General features: G+C 47.2%; 5 protein-coding genes across 5 annotated transcripts; 3 read left to right on the forward strand and 2 right to left on the reverse strand.

The window, feature by feature from the left end:
• Positions 1-2,531: 2,531 nt before the first annotated feature.
• Positions 2,532-3,188, reverse strand: K441DRAFT_663146 (uncharacterized protein). Its single transcript, XM_067649152.1, has 3 exons — positions 2,987-3,188; positions 2,808-2,888; positions 2,532-2,742 (listed from the first exon to the last, which is right to left on the reverse strand). Exons 2-3 carry the CDS (start codon positions 2,886-2,888, stop codon positions 2,620-2,622), a joined length of 204 nt encoding a protein of 67 aa, XP_067501977.1. The 5' UTR covers positions 2,987-3,188; the 3' UTR covers positions 2,532-2,619.
• A 2,698-nt stretch (positions 3,189-5,886) lies between these two features.
• On the forward strand, positions 5,887-10,604 carry K441DRAFT_570253 (ankyrin; the record flags this gene model as incomplete). Its single annotated transcript, XM_067643907.1, has 8 exons — positions 5,887-6,309; positions 6,466-6,916; positions 6,967-7,040; positions 7,152-8,255; positions 8,307-8,513; positions 8,553-9,453; positions 9,500-9,598; positions 9,658-10,604. 8 exons carry the CDS (start codon positions 5,887-5,889, stop codon positions 10,602-10,604), a joined length of 4,206 nt encoding a protein of 1,401 aa, XP_067501978.1.
• A 777-nt stretch (positions 10,605-11,381) lies between these two features.
• Positions 11,382-12,553, forward strand: K441DRAFT_663149 (uncharacterized protein; the record flags this gene model as incomplete). The annotated part of the gene is given in 4 exon segments (XM_067649153.1): positions 11,382-11,453; positions 11,534-11,600; positions 12,364-12,422; positions 12,436-12,553. Coding segments are annotated over 4 exon segments (228 nt in total), but the record flags the coding sequence as incomplete, so codon positions are not given.
• A 1,674-nt stretch (positions 12,554-14,227) lies between these two features.
• K441DRAFT_697877 (uncharacterized protein) lies at positions 14,228-17,551 on the forward strand (the record flags this gene model as incomplete). Its single annotated transcript, XM_067653016.1, has 5 exons — positions 14,228-14,340; positions 14,456-15,033; positions 15,090-15,491; positions 15,541-15,835; positions 15,889-17,551. The coding sequence occupies 5 exons, from the start codon at positions 14,228-14,230 to the stop codon at positions 17,348-17,350; spliced, it is 2,850 nt and encodes a 949-aa protein (XP_067501980.1). The 3' UTR covers positions 17,351-17,551.
• Positions 17,552-17,991: 440 nt separating this feature from the next.
• Positions 17,992-19,246, reverse strand: K441DRAFT_570524 (uncharacterized protein; the record flags this gene model as incomplete). Its single annotated transcript, XM_067643922.1, has 3 exons — positions 17,992-18,413; positions 18,467-18,894; positions 18,945-19,246. The coding sequence occupies 3 exons, from the start codon at positions 19,244-19,246 to the stop codon at positions 17,992-17,994; spliced, it is 1,152 nt and encodes a 383-aa protein (XP_067501981.1).
• Between the last annotated feature and the right edge of the window lie 1,643 nt (positions 19,247-20,889).

Here is a 20,889-nt window from a genome sequence, read left to right on the forward strand (position 1 = left end):
ATGCATTAATTATAAGGACTAAAGGTATTAGATCTGACGTAGTGCGTCTTATTATAAGCCTTTAGAATCCTATTATTAGATTTCTAGTCTTTTAAAGACGTATAGGCAAAATTATTTAGGTAGGACTAGCACTAGTTGCGAGTTAGTAGAGGTTAGGGTTCTATGTGCAAAGGTAGGGCTAGGATATACTGTGGAATCTACTTAGAAAAGTAGTTAGTAGGAGAATAAAGAGGTATATTGAATTATTAATGGAAAAGAAGAAAATCTTAATAATATATTAAAGATACGTCCAAAATTGGACGAAGGTTAATAATGGGAAAGTGAGGTATTAAGGAAAAGGAGCTGCTTAATAAGCAAAGGTGTCCTTATACTTTACCGTCTAATACCCTTCTGGTAAATAGCCGCAACCTTACCAATATAACTTCGTTATAATAGCGCTATTTAGAAGAAAGGAAACACGCGTATAAGTTATTTGACTATTACTTCCTTATAAAAACTGACTACGCGGCCGGGGGAAGGCAATTAAGACGTTAAATTAAAGATATATATGGGTTAAATTAGACCTAAAACGATACTATAGTATTAAAGAATAATGTTATAGACGTTCTTGATAATCGTATAATAGCTATAATTGCTATTACGAAATGTCCCTATTTGCTAGGTAGTAGAGCTACGCCAAATATATAGTATAGGACCACTAGATTTAAAACCATATGCACTAAATCTTAAGAGATAAGTCTCTTTAACTAACTAATTAATACCTTAACCGCATCTAATAGCCTAAGGGCAAATATGGGAGCAATGCGTTAGTGACATAGAGGATTATAAGAAAAGGATTATAAGAAAGAATTATAGACTATATCTTAGTAGTTAAAGACGACGGTAAGCTAAGGCTCTGTACGTTAAATCCCATACTAAAAGGTTCTATAGAACTATATTGGAACATTAAATTACTTATAATACTCGTAATTAATTATAGACTGGTATAAAGGCTTAGAAGTAGAGTTGCATAAAAATCCCTATATTAGCCTAGGTAGTTACTAGTATACTTCTAGTAGACTTCTAATAGGTCTTCTAGTAATCCTTACGTCTTTTCTTTAGTTACGTTTTTCCCTTATTAAGGTTTTTTAGGAGTTTAAAGNAGGGGTTAGATAGATAGATAATATACAGCGGCATGCCAATACCTCTCCGATATCTCTCCGAACCTCTTCCGGGACGAGCCCTTATAATCTCCCTACCGTAAGGTAATAGCGATCGGGGGCCGACCGTAAGAAGGGGGGGGGCAATGTAAGGGATATTATTGCGGATACCTCGGGTTGCCCTTAGGATAACCCCCGGACGCCCCTTAGATGGTCGCCGGTCACATGCCGGAGGCACGTGCCCGTAGTATATAGTCTCCATAATTCTAGAGGCCTTACCTCCTTAAGGATTCATCTCTTTTACCAATCTATCTTGTTCTAATCGTGTCCTTATAGCCCCCTGTCTACAAGATCCCCTTATAATAGGTGCTTAAAGCTCTACCTAAGCAATAACTTATAATTAAAGGCCTTTTAAGGGAGAGTATTAGCAAGGTTAATATTAGTAGCGACCTTTAGACGGGAGGAAATAAGCGTAATTACGTTAGCGTTATTGCTTACTAGATTAGTAAGTTTAACTTCTATATTAATAAGTTATCGCTTACCTAAATTAACTACTAAAGATAACCTTTCTACCGCCCTTATTGGCCTCCCTTAATTAATCGGCTCCTATACTAGCTTTAACGTCGCGCGATTAATTATAGACGTAATTATAAAATATTATATAGAGGAAAATATTAGCGCCTTTATAATAGATAACGCTAAAGATAATAATAAGCTTATAGAAATAATTGTAATAATTTTTCTAACTATTAATCTAAAATAGGCTTGACTTTGGTGCGCTGGATATATTATTAACCTTATTATTTAAGCCGCGCTCTTTGGCAAAGGTGTAAGCAAGCTTTAAAAGTAAATTACTAGTATAGGTGCCGATAATATCTTCTAAATCTAAAGTAGGATAGGGCTAATTAGTAGAGTAAAGATAATTATTGTCACAGTACGTGCGGACTGTCAAGGTACGATGTACGAGGTGACTGTATATGATTGACAAACGATGTCGTGTGAGGATCTATGTAGGAGGTGAGGTGGTATATATACACGTCGCTTAGGGGTCAGGTCCGTGCTCGTGTTATGACAACACTGAATTATAACAACGTGTTAGGTTAGTGCCGTGACAGTACATCCCTCCTAATAAGGCGAGCTCCTGTGAGCTAAGTAACGGCAGTAAAAACACGGAAGTAAAAAAAATAGACCACATATCCTTATCCTTCCAGTCCTTAAAGGTTCTCGTCCTTCTAGTCCTTAAAGGTCCTCGTCCTTACAGTCCTCGGACCCTTCTACCTATATCCCTACTACATCGCTCTCCGCTAGTGCTTGTCTTGAGCACTAAATAAAGCCGAAGGCGAAGGGGTAAAACAGAGGAGACGAAAAAAATTGTAACCGCGGGGCGTAATTTTGCGGATATTGACACTCGAAAGGCTCGGTTACGGAGATCGAGGTTAAGGCGTAGACTTGAAAGGCTCGGGGGTTATGGAGATTGAGGTTAAGGCGTAGACTTGAAAGGCTTAGGGGTTACGGAGATCGAGGTTATTGCGTAGACTCGAAAGGCTCGGGGTGCGGAGATTGAGGTTAAAACGTAGATTCTTGTCGCGGTAAACTTGAAGTACTATCTGTGCGAATTTGAAGACGGAGATGGAGACGGGGACGAGATCGTAACCCATAGTCTTACACTGTAATTAAGACACAAGGAATATAGCCCGTAGGGTGTCTCCCTGCAGCCGGCTTAGAAACTTGGATGTGAAGTAGTAGCATGGCTAGATACGGAGACTCGGAGACTGAGATAGAGAAACCATAGCCCGCAGGGTGTCTCCCTGCTGCCAGCCTAGGAAACTCAGACTGAGAAGAGAAACTATAGCCCGCAGGGTGTCTCCCTGCTGCCAGCTTAGAAACTCGGGTGGACGGAGAGGAGATCGGCTCGGGTACTCGAATAGATTTGACAGAGATTTTACTAGGTCGCATTGACGTGGAATGAGGGTAAGAATTCCGCCCGGGGTAGGGTCGTAGCTTTGGAATGTAGCTTTGGAACGGTGGAAACAAAGCCCTACCGGGGGCGTATAAGATGACACGACATACTGTCACAGTACGTGCGGACTGTCAAGGTACGATGTACGAGGTGACTGTATATGATTGACAAACGATGTCGTGTGAGGATCTATGTAGGAGGTGAGGTGGTATATATACACGTCGCTCAGGGGTCAGGTCCGTGCTCGTGTCATGACAACACTGAATCATAACAACGTGTCAGGTCAGTGCCGTGACAATTATAGTATATATTGGACGAACTAATTAGCGGTAAATGGCCTTTTAGAATTACTAGACTAACTATAAGGAAGGCAATAAGAAAGTCTTCTATCTAGAACTCTTAAAAGATAGTAGAGTACGCTAGAACGCTATATATATAATAATTAAGAGAGGTACGTTCTAATGCAATTGCTTCCTTTTAGGTGGGGCTCTATATAGAGTTCGGTCGTTGCTAAATATTCTACTTAACTTCTACCATTCTCTACTACCTTATTATATCGTTAAACTGCCTTTAACGCGCGTAAATATAGCCTATAGCTTACCCCTCTGCCGGTAGATTTAATGGAATTTAATGGCGATAACGCTCTACCTCTTATTATTAAATTGCTTAAAAATAGACTTTTACTAACTTTGTACGTCTAATAGTGCTTAAACTTCAGAATCCTATTAAACTCTACTAAACCCGCTGGGTTAAGCCTGCCGATAAAGATGCGTATAATCTCTCGCAGGACTTCCTTATAAATGAGGACTTTAAAATACTAAAGAAGTTTAAACGACTTCTTAAGCCTTTTAAAACTCTTACTAATAAACTATAAGGCAACACAAACACTAGAGGCTTTAAGGGCTCTTATAGTGCTGTTTGGGGGGTTCTTTAAAGCATAAACTATATATTTAAGGTCCTACAGCGAGCTGATAATAAGATTAAGGCGTTACTGGCGGAGTACTTAGAGTACTATAAAGCAGGAGTTTATTACGCGTATATAAAGCTTATTAAATATTTTAGCCTTACTAACTAAACACCTATTTACTAAGTAGCAATTGTCCTCTACCTGGCCTATAAGTTTAACTACTTTAAATAGGAGTGGGCTAGTAAGGCTGTATGGTAATTATAATGTAAGAAAGACGTTACCGCGTTGTATAAGCAGTATAAGGAGAAGTATACGCGGTTAGAGGATAAGGAGGATAATAAACTGGTTACTCCTTAGCGGCTTATATATAAGAAGCGTTGTAATTTAGATTTGTCGTTATTAGGCGAAGAAGGCTTTAACTTTTATGGTATGCTTATAAGTGAATATAGAGCTCGCAAGCGTTAAAGGCTTAAATCCGAACTTAAGCGCTTTATTAAAGATACCCCTACTAAAGCTAAATAATATATTGTTAACCCACTAGCTTATTAGTAAGGTATTAAGCACGTCTATCCAATCCTTTATCGAATGGTAATGGACCTCTTTTCTATACCGGCGATGAGCTCTAAGTGCGAGCGTGAGTTTAGCTCTACTAACGACGTAATTACTAATAACCGGAACCGCCTAGCTAACGAGACAATTAAGGCGCTAGAGCTTTAGAAGAGCTGGTTGAATAAAGGGCATATAGAAAAGAATAAGGGTGAATAAGGAGTATAGGGAGGACTTATTTTTGGAGTGTACATTTACTATATAAGGCGAAGCTCTGCCAAAAAATCTAGTACCTAGATTCTCTATCACGGACTACCCAATTGGGTAATTCTTTGTAATTAATCGCAATCATTTCAATTAAGTAGCTAATTCTCATTAGTCGATCAATCGCAACCAGGATTTTGGCCAATCAATCGCAACCGGGGGTCCCTGCCTGCGATTGATTGCCTGTCGAACACACTGGCTGAATAGGTTAGAATGGAGATAAGGAACAGAAGAAGTTACGTACACGATTTCGTCTTTTCAACTTCGGCAGATAGCCTTCGTAAGTAAGTTGCGTTGTTGCTGCTCTTGCTTTGCAAGGGCTATCTAGTCCAAAGTTTTGGAAACGGACACCTGGGGCGGATGAGCACATGGGAGCCTTGTGTTGCGAATGATCCGGCCAGATTCCAGAAAGTGATTCCAGAAAGTGGTTCTTGGGTAGCGAGACAGCATGGGAGCGATTATTCCCATCCGATGCAAAGAGATCGTTTACTGGGGGAATGTTTCAAATGGTGATATCGGAGTTTCTTTCCCGCATCTTGGAGAATGCGCCTTGACTGGATCCAGAATTGTTCACGCAGCAGGTGTTTCGACGATCCTCATTTTCTCGAAAAACCGCTCTAATAATATGGCTGGCAAGTGTCGACTGAGATGATTAGATTTTCGGAGCAGAACCTGGTCGAGATGCCATTCACATGACGAATAATAAGCTTTCAAGCCACACCCCATCGCGCCAAGGCTTAGCATCGGCAACAGCTGTGGTTCCTGAACTGACGTGTTCTAATTTATCAGTTGTAAGCTTCCAGCTTTCAGCTCGGGGTACAGCTGGTCGTGGTCTCGGAAAAGTTGAACGTCACCGATAAAGGTCAGCTGTACCCCGCACATTCTCGAATGCCTTGTCCTAGTCACTTGGACAGTTGTCTTATGGGGGCCAAAACGCCCCTCAATATCCCCCTCTTCCTCGAAAAGCCCGAACACTTTCAAGTTTTAGTTCTGATGCCGTTAGTGTTAGTCTTTTCTATTCGCACGCTCGCAACCCACACAGCTGTTCGCACGCGAGCCTTTTGTAAATAATGACTGCTCCAGCTACACACGAAAAAAACTTTAATTTTGAACAGTTAAATTGGGACAAAGCAAGGAAAATCTTCAAAGATGGCCGAAAGGGCAAGACTGACGAGAAGAAATTGGATGAGTTTCTTAAGGAAAGAGCCAGCCTTCAGGATGCCAAAGAAGCATGCAAAGCCACGCAGAAGGCTGCTGGCGAAGAATATGCGCCAGCATTAGGTGGTATTCTCGAAAAGATTGACATCGCCATGTCAGTAGGTGACTTGGCCATTAAGAGTGCTCCTGAGAGTGTTGGACTAGTGTGGATGGGAATTAGACTGTGTCTTCACTCTGTTGCTGACGATTTTAGTACCTTCAACATATTCGGAGCTGCATGTTCTGATATTATTGGAATTCTTATTTCTTGTGCAGTTTATGGACGGATGTATGGGGTTCCTCGGGGTCCTGAGAGTTTTCAAGAAATCCATGGCCAAGTCTGCGATCGGATACCCAAGATCTACGCCGAAATTCTGGATTTTTCCTTCTCAGTGAAGAAACATATGGGCAGGAACAAGGTCATTCGGATCGGAAAGGGGATGATTACTCAGTCATCAGCGAACTTCTCTAGCAAAATCAAATCTATTCGCGAGCACGAAACTGTCATGAGCGAGTTTGCTCGTAAAGCGCACGAACAACTTTCGGGCTACTATCTCAAATCAGGTCAGGAACATCAAGCTTCAATTATAGGATCCCTTTCCGATATGAAAAACAAAATGGAGCTTTCTCTAAAAGTCAACCAAGATTGCTTGGCTCAGATCCATTTCCTAATTGAAGAGCGAAAGTCAATGAAGAAAATGAGTCCGCTTAAGATTGCAAAGAAAAACTTCGAAGAGAATATCAAGCAACTTAATGCTTCCAGCGATCAAAAGGAAGCGTTTGCTACCAAGATTGCAAAACGGTCTCCCCCCCAGACCTGCACCTGGATCTTCAAACAAAAAGAGTACGAAAACTGGTTGGCATCTAAGGAGAGCCGACTTCTATGGATTTCAGGTGGTGGTGGTATGTATCGCACGCCTTACTCGGTCTCGTTATATTGATGTGTATACCAGGCTTCGGCAAGTCAATCTTGATGTCTGCCATTATTGAAGAACTCCAGAAACAATCCACCGACAATGGATCTACCGTCAATTACTTCTTCTGCAATGCCGGAGACGAAGCCACTAAGATGACCATACGTATATTAAAGCACCTGCTTTTCCAACTGTACCAGCTTGTGGAAAGCCAACCCCTTGAGATGGTCGAAAAGGCAAACAAGATTATGTCCGGTTTTCTTGGGGGAAAAGCCGGGGCTAGTAAGTCCCAGACCAGCTCTGCTGGGAAAGATCATGAAGGCAAAAAAGGCGAGGTTGGCTTCGGTGAAGCATATTGTGGACTAGCGGAACTCTTTGGAAAGCCTGTGTTCGTTGTCATTGATGCTCTTGACGAGTGTTCTGACAGGCAGTCAGAGGGTTTGGTGAGGTCAATACGGGATATGATCAATGAGCCCGAGCTAGGGATTAAGGCCCTAGTTTGTAGCCGTCCAGACCTCGCAAGTGAATTGGATGGCGTTCCGACAGTTAAAGTTGAGGATAACAATGGCCCTGACATCAGACTGAATGCGGAAACAGAACTGAAAAAGTTGCCAGGCTGGACTTCCAGGGAGCGAGAAATAGCCAGCAAGAAGATTGTAGAGAAAGCTGGCAGCTTCTTTCGATATGTCGAGTTAGCCGTCGAGTTTTTGAAACAACCGTGGCAGCGCCCAATAGAGAAGTATCTCGAGCAACTTCCTGAAGGACTGCAAGCGTTCTATGAGCAAATCATACGGAACACTGATCCTCTCTATATGGGATTACTGAACACCTGCCTCACATGGACGATCCTTGCGAACGGTCAGATTAAGGTGGCTGAAATTGTAGATGCTTACAGTCGTACTTATACTGAAGGCGACGACTATACCATTGAAGATTGCACTCCTCAATCTTTTGATGCAGGAGAAGATCTCCATGTCAAACAGATCCGAATTGCCGGCTCAGCCTTACTTGAAGTGGATGCTAAGTCAAGAGTCATCAAACTTCGACACAACACAGTGGCACATTACTTCCTAACAGCGAAGTTGAAGACTAAGCCATCAGCGGCGGAGTACGCATGCGAATGCGAGAATTGCAATGTTAAACGACAAACTAGTAACGTCTTCGAATTATCGGAAAAGCAGGGCCATCTGGCCATTTCAACGACTATCTGTGAGTGTTCAGTCCGCGAAAATAACGCAGAGTTTCGATCATTAATGCTTCAGCTAGTACGACATCTCACTAGCGAGCCGTTCCGCAAGAAGTATTTGGTGCCATTCGAGAAGACAGAAGTACTAGGAACTTATACTGGAGATGACACAGAGTCCGACGTTGAGCCTGAGAATCCAGAGAACCCAGATATCAAAGATTCCGATCCTCAATCGAATACGACGTCCTCGGTAGAACAGCCTGCAATCGAGGAAGCAAACACTTCAAATGGCGCAGGAGTCAGTTCTGGGGATGGCGATGCCCAAACAGCCATGGCCGTTGAATCTTCCACTGATCCTTCAGATGTTGTCGTGTCGGGCATTAGTGAACTTGAACTCCAAGTCAATGGCATAGAACCACCCTTATTGCCGGAGCAGAAGGCAGAAGACGCTACTACTGAAGAGACTGACAACAAAGCTTCAGTAGAAGACGACGCAGCTTCTAAAGATGGGTCAGACGATGACAGTGATGCAGGAGTCGAAGATCGGGAAGACCGATATTCTTGGGAGGAGCCAGCTGACCCATCTGTTAAGTTTAGGTATGAGGTTAATCATTGTCACTATCACCTCAGAAAGGTGGAGGAGCTGTGGGAACCCGAAGACCGCCAGGGCCCTGACTGGGCTGAGTTCGAACAGTTGCGCGATTCCTTCTTCCAAGACGACTCATTAGCTTTCCGGTCATGGGTAAACTTAAGATGTCAAGCGAGGCGTTCGGAGATATCATGGGTCGACGATGCCACTACAGTTAAACCTATCCATCTAGCTGCTGCGTATGGACTGACTAGCATTGTAACTAAATTGATAGAGCACAACGTAAACCTGCACGCCAAAACTGATGAGGGATACTCGCCGCTCCAATTTGCGGCAGAATATTATGGATCCTCGGAGGAGCCGAGAACGCGCGGCATCGAGCTTCTGGAATTACTACTCAAGAACAAAGCGGATCCGAATCAGAAGGCTAGAACTTGTCCAGCACTCTGTGTTCTTATCTTCCAAAACCCCAAGGTTGACGCAATAAAACTCTTCCTGAAATACAAAACCGACGCTACCTGGAAACATCGCAACTGGAAGCAGGGCATATTACATTACTTCGTTATGTGTTGTAGCAATATAGAGGTTCTCCATGCTCTCATTACGGCTGGGGCTGATCCGAATGCGAAAGACTTGTGGGGAGAAACGCCGCTCCATACGTCGATGAAGGAGCAAGACCCTTCCACCGAAATCCTAGAGGCTTTAATTGCAGCAGGCGCTGATGTCAATGCTGAGGACAGCAGCTCTCAGCGTAGGTAGTCTCCTACCTTCTACACTGCTTTACTCAACATTTCTAGGTCCTTTGTACGAAGCCTCGGTGCACGGCAACGTTAAGGCAGCATGTGTTTTGATCGAAAATGGCGCAGATATAATGGACGATGATGTAAGGAAACACTGTCCTTCACTTTCATCGCACGAGGTGTCCGAGCTAATCACGCTTCTATGGTTGCAGCAGATAAGATGACGGCATTACATATGGCTTGCCAATTCGGTCACCGAGAATTCACATGGCTTTTGTTGGATAAAGGCGCTAGAATTGCGGAGCTTGATGCGCGTGGTCGAACGCCGTTTTATCTAGCTTGCGAAGCTGAATCTGATGAAACGGCACTCTCTTTGATCGAAGGGTTAGATCCAAAGGATCATGCGATTTTTACTTTGGCAAATTCAGATGGAAAAACTCCCTTGCGAAAAGCTGCTGCTAGAGGGCACAAGAAAGTAGTGGAGATGCTTTTCGAAAAATTAGACTACGATCTTACGAGTCTCAGCACTCAGGACACGAAGTTTGGGCAAACTCCCTTACACGCTGCTGCTTACAATGGCCAAAAGTCTATTGTGGAATTCCTGATAGGCAACCAAGCCCCGACCAAAATCAAAGACAAGCACGGGAACACGCCATTGAAATCTTGCTTTGACGGATGGACGGAGGATAAATCCGAAGACTACGAGGCAATCTGTCTTCGTTTGATGGAAATTGATCCGAAGGTGGCAGTCCAGGATCCGGAAATTCTCAGAGCCGCAGCGATGAGGGGAAGCATACCAGTAATTAAGAAGCTTCTCGAAGCGGGCGCGGATCCTATGAAACAAGACGAGCACGGCTGGACGTCAGTCCAGCTGGCTCAGCAATATGCGCGCATCGCAGCAGTCGAAGTGCTTTCGAACCATCGTGCCGTAGTTGGACTTCAACCTAGCAGGTTTAGGAGCACTCTCCCGAAGACGTTTCGTATGTCCGAGGATGGAAACGAGGTTGAATTCATATCGACTAGTGAGTGGCGTCTGTTTCCCCCGTTCTTTAATCTTGGCACCTATCCGCTAATGTTGTGGCCAAGAGGAACATATCGCCGCAAGCGTCCTCAGCGACCATCCGATCCCGGCTGGGGTTCGTGGCCACTACTACGAAATTGAGGTTCTTGACCCCGGTCAGAAAGAACCTGGGTGAATGGGCAACCTCCTTGCCACCCCTTAGTCTTTAATGCGGTTCCATGCTAACTTTCTGTTTAGTGAGGTTGCCTTTGGATTTTGTCACAGGCCTGCGCGTCTCTGGAAATGGCTGCCCGGCTGGTCTGAGCCTAACCCCAACATATCCAGCTGGGCTTATCACGGTGATGATGCGGGTCTGTGGATGCATCCCAGGAAGGGATACACTGCTGTGTACCTTGAAAAATACGGCCATGGCGATATAATGGCGGACAGGATCCGGACAGTAACTTTTGGCAGTAACTTTACTGTCCGAATCTTTTGATCGACGGCGGCTCAGCAGGCGGTAAAGGAAGCTAAGACACTACTCAGGGCCTATTTTAGCCTTCCCGTCATCTATTTTTACTCTTTCTTGTGCTGTACATATCTCCCCTTACGCGTCTCCTTCTACGCGTCTCTCTACACGTCTCTCTACGCGTCTCTCTACGCGTCTCCTTCTACGTGTCTCTCTACGCGTCTCCCTTTGTAAGAGAGGTACGGGTAAGGCACGGGCAGAGACGCGAGCAGAGGTACGAGCAAAGCCACAAGCAGAGCCACAAGCAGAGCCACAAGCAGAGCCACAAGCAGAGCCACAAGCAGAGCCACAAGCAGAGCCACAGGCAGGGCTGCAAGCAGAGCCACGAGCAGAGCTACAAGCAGAGCCACGAGCAGAGCCACGAGCAGAGCCACGAGCAGGGCCATGAGCAGGCCACGAGCAGAGAGAGGGGAGCAGAGGGGGGCAAAGGGAGAAGTAAAGGGGCAGCCTAGATAGGAAGGTGGGTCGGTAGGGGATGGGAGGTAGGGTCTAGATGAACAGTGCTTAATTAGTTGATCTACAGGGGTAAATTAAGGCTGAGCTTTGATATTCCCTTTCTAGGACACCCCTTTCTACCTCTACACCTCGCACCTCTATACCTCTACACTTCTCTACGTCTCTGCTTGTGGGCTCTGCTCGTGGCTCCACTCGTGGTCTCCGGCTCGTGATACCACTCGTGTCTCTTGGCTCGTGTCTCTGCGCTCGTGGGCTCTGCTTATTGGCTCTGCTTGTGGCTCTGCTCGTGCCTCTACTTATGTCTCTGCCCGTGTCTCTACCCGGTGTCTCCTTGCGTCTCCTTATGCGTCTCTTTGCACGTCTTATGGGGGGTTTGGGCAGAGAGGTGTAGAGACAGACGTAGAGATATAAGGTGCAGAGGCGTAGAGGCGTAGGGGTGTAGAGGTGTAGAGGCGCAGGAGGAGGGCGCCTCTCTCCCCTTACGCGTCTCTCCTTACGCGTTTCTTTCTACGCGTTTCTCTCTACGCGTCTATGCGTCTCTCGCCACGCGTCTCCCTTTGTAAGAGAGGCACGGGCAAGGCACAGGCAGAGACGCGGAGCAGAGAGAGAGGTACGAGCAGAGCCACAAGCAGAGCCATAAAGCAGAGCCACAAGCAGAGCCACAAGTAGAGCCACGAGTAAGAGCCACGAGTACAGCTAAACGCAGCAGGCCACGAGCAGGGCCACAAGCAGAGGAGCAGAGGGGGCAAAGGGAGAAGCAAAGGGAGCAGCCTAGATAGGGAGGTGGGTCGGTGGGGATGGGAAAATGGATCTAGGATGAACAGTGCTTAGTTGATCTACAGGGGTAAATTAAGCTAAGCTTTGATATTCCCTTTCCAGACAACCATTTCTACCTCCACCGCCTTATACCTTCTATACCTCTATACCTCTCTACGTCTCTACTTGTGGCTCTGCTTATGGCTCCACTTATGTCTCTGCTCGTGGCTCTGCTTGTAGCTCTGCCTTGTGGCTCTGCTCGTGCGTCTACTCGTGTCCCTGTCCGTGTCTCTACCCGTGTCTCCTTGCGTCTCTTTATGCGTCTCTTTGCACGTCTTATGGGGTGTCAGGTAGAGAGGTGTAGAGACATACGTAGAGATATAAAGGTGCAGAGGCGTAAAGGCGCGGAGGCGTAGAGGCGTAGAGGCGCAGGGGGAGGCGCCTCTGGGGGTAAGCCGTGCTAAATTAAGCTACGACTCTAATAAATAAGCTCTAAGCCACTAATTTTGCACCGGCAGAATGAAACTTGGCAAAAGATTCGGACAGTAAAGTTACTGCCAAGAGTTACTGTCCGGATCCTGTCCGATATAATGGGCTGTGGTATCGACTTCGAGAAGAACACCATCTTCTATACACGTAACGGGGAGCTAATTCTCGTTACCCGGCAAGGCCAAACACCAGAGAAATGTATACAGATTCTACCACAAAATTTAAATAGTTCATTGCTTACATGTGTAATGCTGCAGCATACTACGCATACACCAAAGTCACTGGTCGTCTGCATGCCGTCTTGGGTACGTCTTACAAGACTATTATCCGTGTCAACTTCGGCAACAACCTGGAGGTGCGGCCTTTCAAATGGGAATCCGCGAATGGCACTAATTTCGAGGATGGTGGGTTCGTGGATGCTGTAACGTCTGCGGAAGAAGAGTTTGCGAAAACTTCGGCAGACAAACCGCTGGTCGAAAATGGGAAAGCCGCAGAGGGAGAAGAGAAGAAGGTGGTAATTATGTCAAATCCTCTAGGAGCTTAGTTATTTGTGATATTAAATGTTTATATGCACACGTTAGAAACATAAAATATAAGTTTATTGCCGGATTTACTATTATTTAAGCCGTATTTAAAAGAGTAAAAACTAGTATTTTATCTCTATAATATAATTTGCTAATAAAGCTAGTTTAAAAATGCTATATTGGAATTAACTAAATTTAATAGATATAGTTAAAAAGCAATTGTAATGGTTGTAACTCTTTTTACTATAGTTGTGACGGGCTCGTATAAATGCCTCTGAGACGAAGCTTGTAGATTGCTACCATATAAAGATACTAAGTGGAGAGAAGAAGAAAGGAAGGCCGCTAGGGGTCAACGCAAATACAAAGGGGTCGCCAAGGCGCCAGTGGTAAGCGAGCCAATGGCGATTTTCCATCCCGGGGATGGAAAATTCTAATTGGCTGATAGAAGTGTACCGATCTAACACAAATTATGTACCTTTTCGCCCAAAATCGCGTGCGAAAGTACTCGGGGGCGGTCGCTGCGCGACCTCGTGCGGGGTTCGCGCGCGTTATCAGCAGGGGTGGCCCTAACCTCGACCCAGGTCGTAACCGCGCCAAATCAGCCCCCCCAATATGTGATAGCTATTAGGAATAGCTCAGGGAGCTATGGAAGTTGAGATAATTTGGCTCAAAGTAGATGTATATGGGCCTAAATACCCCGCGCAGGACTAACAAAAATCCAAACCGTGTACCAGACCTTCGTTAGAAGGTCTTGCCAAAAGCGGCTAGCGGCTTGGCAAGGTAAGTCTTGGCAAGAAAGTCTAGGAACGAGACAAATCAGTGGCTTAATAGTATAAGCCGATTAATCAGTTATGTAAGCAGCTTATGATTGGATTATCGTCTGGGACCAAGATAAGCAATCTTGGTTAATATGGTAAATTAGTAATACTAAGACTAACTCTTGAAGATAAAATCGACTTCAAGTTGGTAATTCTGTTTTTTTAACAACCCTTTCATCGTACGTGTAGCATGTTGCTTACGCCGGCGTGAATATGCCTAGGCTTCTTAATAGAATACTTCGTCGCCCCGATAGGGGAGTTACACCAGAGCAGAATCTGCTTGCTTCGCCGCAACTCGCCTCTCCTTCAAGAACCGGAAACGAAGGGTACGCAGCACCGAAGTTAAAAATCTTTCTGCCCACTCAGCTGCTTGAATCATTTGGAGATTGATAAGTAATGCTCTATGTTGTAAAACCAACATTAACCCAGCAAAATCTCTAGTCGTTCCGTTTCGGAGCTTCCCGCAACCCCAACAATAACAACACCACAGACGTCGCACGCAGACATCTTCAAGACTGGGGGCGATGAACTTACCCAAAATGGAGACTACAATGGTGCCGTTGTGATGTACACTAAAGCCCTTAAATATGCACCATCCGACATAACTCTTCTTCTAAGTCGTTCTTTGGCCTTTTCGTTGTCTAATCCTCCAAGGTTAGATCTCGCACTCCAGGATACGGATGCCGCAATCCAACTTAGTCACACACACTGGCAGGGATGGCAGCAAAAAGGCGAGATACTTCAAAGGATGGGCGATTTTCAAGGGGCAGATGAGGCTTTAGTGAGGGCGGTTGGATTCGCCGATGGAGTTGATAAACCCACAGCCCGTAGGTTGCTCGTAGATTTCCGCGCGCGCCGGAACCAGCCACCCGCCGTAATGGAGCTTCCGACTGAGGTACCAACCTTACCTCCAAATCTTCCAATAGACGCTGCATCTAGTACGCCTCCAACGGTGCCCTTAGATACGCCTTCTGTATCACGTACGTCAGTACCGACACAATCCCTGTCGCAACCTTCAGGTGAGCTTAGGCCGTTAGAAAATGTTGTAGCCCTAGAACCAACTAGATGTTCGTAGGTGATTCTCGAAGTACAAATGGCCCTCAAACAGCACCAACAATCCCGGTCACACATACTCACAACACGTGGACAGTAAACCAGGCACCATCCTCAGGCGTTAGTGGAACGCCTAACGACTTGCTCAGTCCGGCGGATACTCTAGCCGATGCTCCACCCATTTACACTCCAAGTGCTAACCCGCGAGAGCCCACAATGCCGACAATATCTAGGCAAGAACTTGGCACTAGATTAGGACAACTGCAGAGATCCTTGGCAGCCAAGAATAAAGGCAGTCTCTCTATTAGACCGTACACAACGACGGGAACAATAGATGCGATACAGCTGCTTTATGTGGGCATGACACAGCTAGAACTGACCAGCAGAGAGTTGGGCACCCCAATATATCTACATTCGACTTTCCGTACGATATACACCTCAAAGCTTATATGTATTTAGCTGACCGGACGCAGGCGCCATGGCGGTTGATTCAATCAATTATCCTGGAAATACGTTCATTGACATGGACTGCGAAAGCTCGGGATACTATGAAGGCAAACTGCCCGGCACGGTGTCAATATCTGGTTACTCTGAGGAGTATAGGGCCCACCAACTTCTTACTGCGCCCATCCTGAGCATCGCTCTGGAGGGGGCTACCTGCCTCCCCACAATACAGTTGGACAAAATTGTGGACCGGCTACAAAGGCTGCGATTGCAACCTACACTCGAGGATAATGAAGGTCTCAAAGAGTTATTGGGCTTCTCACAGTACTTCATCTCTGTCACTGATCTCTATACCTGCGCTGACTCCACCAATATAGATTGAACGCCTTGCAATCTGGTTTATTCGGCGGCGGCTCAAGACAAAGACAAATTGATTCCATATGCTTGCTACTAACCCGCAGCCTGTACGATGCTCCAAACCGGTTCATCGACTTCTCTAAAGCCCGGAACTTTAGTAATAATACTCTAGGCTCAACTGCGCAAGGCATTGGTTTGCATAATTTCCTTTATCAGATTCTTCTTGGGGCGGAGCTTCTGATCCGCCTCCGAAATGAACCAGTCGCAACTGGCTACGCTGGCATCATCACAGACAATATATCTGCATTAATTGTGTTGAGCGCTTTATGGATGCAGAACGTTACCATTCAAGGCCCCAGAGCGATAGCCACAACCGCAACACCTACTGCAACAACTGCCACTCTGCTGAGACCTGAGCCGCAATACACGCTGTATTCTGTAAACCATGCAAATCAAGCCGAAGGTCTAATCCGTTTCGGAGAAGCTATGTCCTGGCCGTACATGGATGAGGCTCGACAATATATTGAGACTGCGTATCAGGACTTATCTTCTGGGCGAGGCACAGTCGGCTTTGACATGTGCGACTGGCTCTTCGGGCTTGTCCTTCCCGGCAAGATCTTCCGCCATCGAATCATGAGCTGCCTGGTTTATGCATCACCTTCTATTCGATCCTTCAAACCAGCGCCTTACTGGGAGAACAGTATAGTGGTGAATAACAAAAGCTACTGGCCTAAGCGCACTGTCCTTGGGAGGGTGCTAGGCGGCCTTAGGAACCCTCGAAGCGTTTGTGGCTGGATAGGCCCGCTTCCAGCTCCATCAGGGGGTAATTTTGCGGGATGGATTCGACTGAGCGCTCGTCGGGTTGATATTCCTGTGCCCGTTACTGCTCTTCAAACCTCGCTGGAGAGCCTTGGTTTTGAAGAGGACAGTGCGTCGGAAACATCGGAGTCCATCCTCGCAAGCATTACCGACCTTAATGAATGGATTCAACCTGCTCCACCCTCCAGTACGGCAGGTTTGGCGGGTTGTGTAATATTCAAGGGTATCCATCTCACGGAGGTACCTCTCACCACAACAGTAGCCGGAGCCACGCTATCGGATCTGCCGAAAGAAGAATATCGTGCTTCGCTAGACTTCGAGATCAACGGCACCCCTACCCGCTACACCCTCTTCTCAAACCCAGTCTTTGTCTCCGCCCCACCCTGCGTTGGCACACATACCATGCACAGACGTCAAGCTGCGAAGTGTCTCAGACACATTATAAAGGCTGCAGATCTCAAGGAAGCATATCCGGCAGGTGATCAGCTGGTGATTATCGACGCGCAAGGGGACGGCGAAGAGGTCGTGGCGCGCGCGTGGTGTGCAGAAAGGGCGAGGCATGCGGTTATCAGGAGGGGGAGGGATTGTTGTTTTGTTTGCGCAATAACCTTGGCGGAGAGTAGAACAGGATTGGGTATTAACGTGCTAATATTAAGTTCATAATCGTTCTGGATATCTTAATCGGCAGGATATGCCTGCCCGTAGAAGTGCAGTGCGGTATTGTATTATTTATGATGGATACGGTTGTTTTTACTTTAGTTGTGCAGGTTAAAGTGTTGGAATTCTACCCAGCTATTAGGGGCGTTGTATCTATCGCAAGTTCAAGTCAGACAAATTTGCCTAATGTGAGCAGCGGATGTGCTCATCACCTGAATATGGCGGCAACGCGGTTCCGCCAAGGGGAGTTTTGATCTGTGACTACCCCCCTTTCCGTCTAAGTGCGCAAGGCACACACGCGTAGTTATCCTAGACATTTCAAAGACGCAACATACCCCCAACATAGCACAAGCATGATCAGAATCGAGGTCAAAGTTTGGCATCAGTGAACGTAAATAAGCATTATCTCTCTCATTCGACTAGAAATGATTGTCCTGTTTCTTCCGAGTCATCCAGCATTTTTCTCCTACCAAAACCACACGAAGAGCACTTTGGAAAAAAAAATTACCAATACAAATTGCCTCAAGTAACACCATTATCGCCATTATACCTGTAACATGGTTCCGCCCCCTTCCCCTTCCCCCCAACCCAAGATCATTGTCAACGTTCGAGTAATGACTAAGGAAATGGCCAGAGCCGTGGATCACTTAGGTGTGTCCCGGGTCGGGCGTAGTGAGTGCGTAAGTGTACGAGTTAGAGACGGTGTAGTGGGTGGTGCCGGAGTAGTATCCGGTGTTGGTGGCGTAGGACGCGTCCCACGTGCGCGAGTAGAAGGAGCAGTAGGTGCCCTGCGGGATGTTGTTCTTGCTGAGGACATACGCGTTGAAGAAGTTGCACGGCATGTAGGTGCGGTCGGTGGCCGGGTGGCGCGTGTTGTAGGCGGTCTGGGCCTGGCACGCGGCGGCGCACTGCGAGGGGTCGAAGGGGCCGCTGTTATACAGCTTCATGCCCAAGTATGTGTTCTTGTTGGTCGTGGGGTCGTATGGGGCGTTGATGGCGCCGGGGAGGAGAGCGCTCGGGCCGGTGAAGTTGGTCAGGGCTGGTGGAGCTGGTGGGGACCTGATGTAGCCTGGATATGGAATTAGTGTTTTGTTGTGGTGGTTGGAGTTGAGGTCGACTTACCATTGGAGCCAGCGATCACGACATGGAAAGCCTGGTTATTGGAATCGACGGGACCACGCCATTGACCCGTGTTCGTAGCGGCTGCAGCAGCGACTGGGTAGCCGTAGAGAGTGCACTTGACATTAGTGAAAGGAGCAGGGTTGGGGCAAGCAGCAGCGGGAGTAATGCTGGGATCACGCTCAAAGTAAATATCGAAGCCGAGGCAAGTGCAGACTTGGTCGCACTTGGCTGAGCAGAGAGATGGGTCGTATTGGGCGAACGTGTAAAGACCAATGTATCCGATTTGTGAAAGACTGCCCTTCAGATTTTGGAAACCGGGAGCCAAGTAATAGCCTGCTGGGGCTACAGCGTTGTTTGCGTAGTTTGCAAGAATGGGGGAGTTAAGGAATCCAGTATCGCTTGTGTCATAGCCAGGAGAGGGGCCTTTGCTGCAGGTTGTTAAATATATTCCAAACTCAGCTACCTGTAGAATGCTTACCCATCTGGCTCGGGTCCACAGTCAGTGCGCTTGGCAAGCTGACCCCGCCTGAGGCCACGCTTAGACGAGGACGAGGGGGTAGGAGTATAAATGGGAGCAGTTGAGATCTCTTGGGCAGCGTCGCTGGCAGCAGCGGAGGCGTCGTATGTTGGAGTCGCTGAGACTTGCTCGACGGCAGGGCCAAGACCTGTGGTAGGAGTGGGGAGCGAATCGACATAATCGAGCTCAATCTCCTGAGGCATTGCTTTAGGAGCAGCAGCCGCCAGTCCAAAGACTGCGGAAAACAATAGCGCGGAACGCATATTCGGTGAATGAGAGTGTTGTTGAGAGTTAAAGTTTGAAACGACAGAAAATGAAGTGAGTGACAATTGCACCGAAGATTGACTCAGACTTGGACTGATGGATAGAAATTTGTAGTGGAGAAGTAGACAGTCTTATATACCTTTTGGCACTTACGGCGGAGAAACCCCTTGTTTGGGTGTGGGACAGTGGTTGACAGCCGCATAAGCCTCCACGATACGGCAATGCCGCGTGAATTTGGCGGGGCGCTTGCTTGGTGCTGATCGATAGCCCATGGAGGCTTCGGCCAGATTTGTGTTCCACGCTCTTTTGGGAAAGGCAGAACGACGGTAGAGGTCCTTGGATGTTCCTGTCGTGATGTTTCCACGGCCCCGGTTATCCGCCATGTTTTGTTTGGGGGGAGCTCCAGCCCGCCGTGGGCGAGTCTAGACGTGATGAGCTGGAGCCATGGATTTTCTCTCTGGGACACAAGGCATGGCTAGACGAGAGCTAGTGGTGAGGTTGTGGAGATATTGGCGGACCTAAAAATGCGCCTTGGAGGTTCAGCCCTGCTCTAGAAGACGGACGCGTGCCATGTGGTGGCTCGATTTGGACGTTGGATGAGAGAATTGGGTCGAAAATAGCAGCTGGGGATCACCGCTAAACTTCAGATGCCTGCTAGCGATCTTTACGTTCCTGACGCCAATCCCTTTTCGACCTTTTTCGACCAATCCAATCCCTCTCTGGCGTTCGCTGTGGCTTGAGAGCTATGGAAATGTTCCTTGGCTTCACCCCTTGGCTTGGGGTCGACGAAGGATAGATGCGCCCACTCAAGCTACTAACCCCTAGCCACGGCCTTCTCCGCTCCCGTTTACTCTCTCGCAATATGACACGTCAAGTCTCGTTGTGGTCTATCTTGGCCTATGGGGGATGCTGAGTCTTTGTTGAACCAGCAAAACACTTCCGAATTAGGTCGAATGGCAGTCTTTGGCGCGGTGGGACTGACAGCTCTAGACTTGTCGTGAGTATTGCCAGCTCGCTTCCCTGCAAGCGCGCGGCGTCAAGGATTCGGTGACAGCTGGACCAAGGGAGAGTGTAGGTTGCGATGTCATGACCCACAGCACCAGGCCGAAAGCTTCTGCGGCCCACCAGGGTTGGTCGATGCCGTGCGACTCCTGTGGGTTGGCTCCCTTTTGCACAGCGACTGTCTGCCCTGTTCCTCCCTGTTCATTTCCCTCTAACTTTAAATGCCCTCAGCCAATCCCGGCTAAGCTGATTCTACCGTCAGCTATCAGATGGACGGGAGTCCCCACGTGGCTGGCACTATCGGCATTTTGTGGCATTCCCCTGGGCGGCTGCATGACTGACAGCCTGCTGCATAACACCCGACCAAAAAAGCCACGGCTTGGCGCTAATATCAATGCGCCAGTGGCTGGCCAAGAGCCGCTGGTTGCTGCTTCTCCTGACTTGACTATTTCGTCCATCGTATTGTCCATGTCTTACCCCTGCCAAGTGGGCCTTCACGACGGCCTCCCTCGCTTGGAGGCAGGAAGGCGGTCTCGCCGAATTATCTCGTTGCTGCTCATCCTCGGACGGCTGTTTTTAAGTTTCGACGGCAGAGAACAGCGAATGAATACGCGCAAAATGTTGCCTCGAATGGTCTGCA

This window comes from Cenococcum geophilum, assembly GCF_001692895.1.
Source record: "Cenococcum geophilum 1.58 unplaced genomic scaffold K441scaffold_32, whole genome shotgun sequence".
NCBI classification, from domain to species: Eukaryota; Fungi; Ascomycota; class Dothideomycetes; order Gloniales; family Gloniaceae; genus Cenococcum; species Cenococcum geophilum.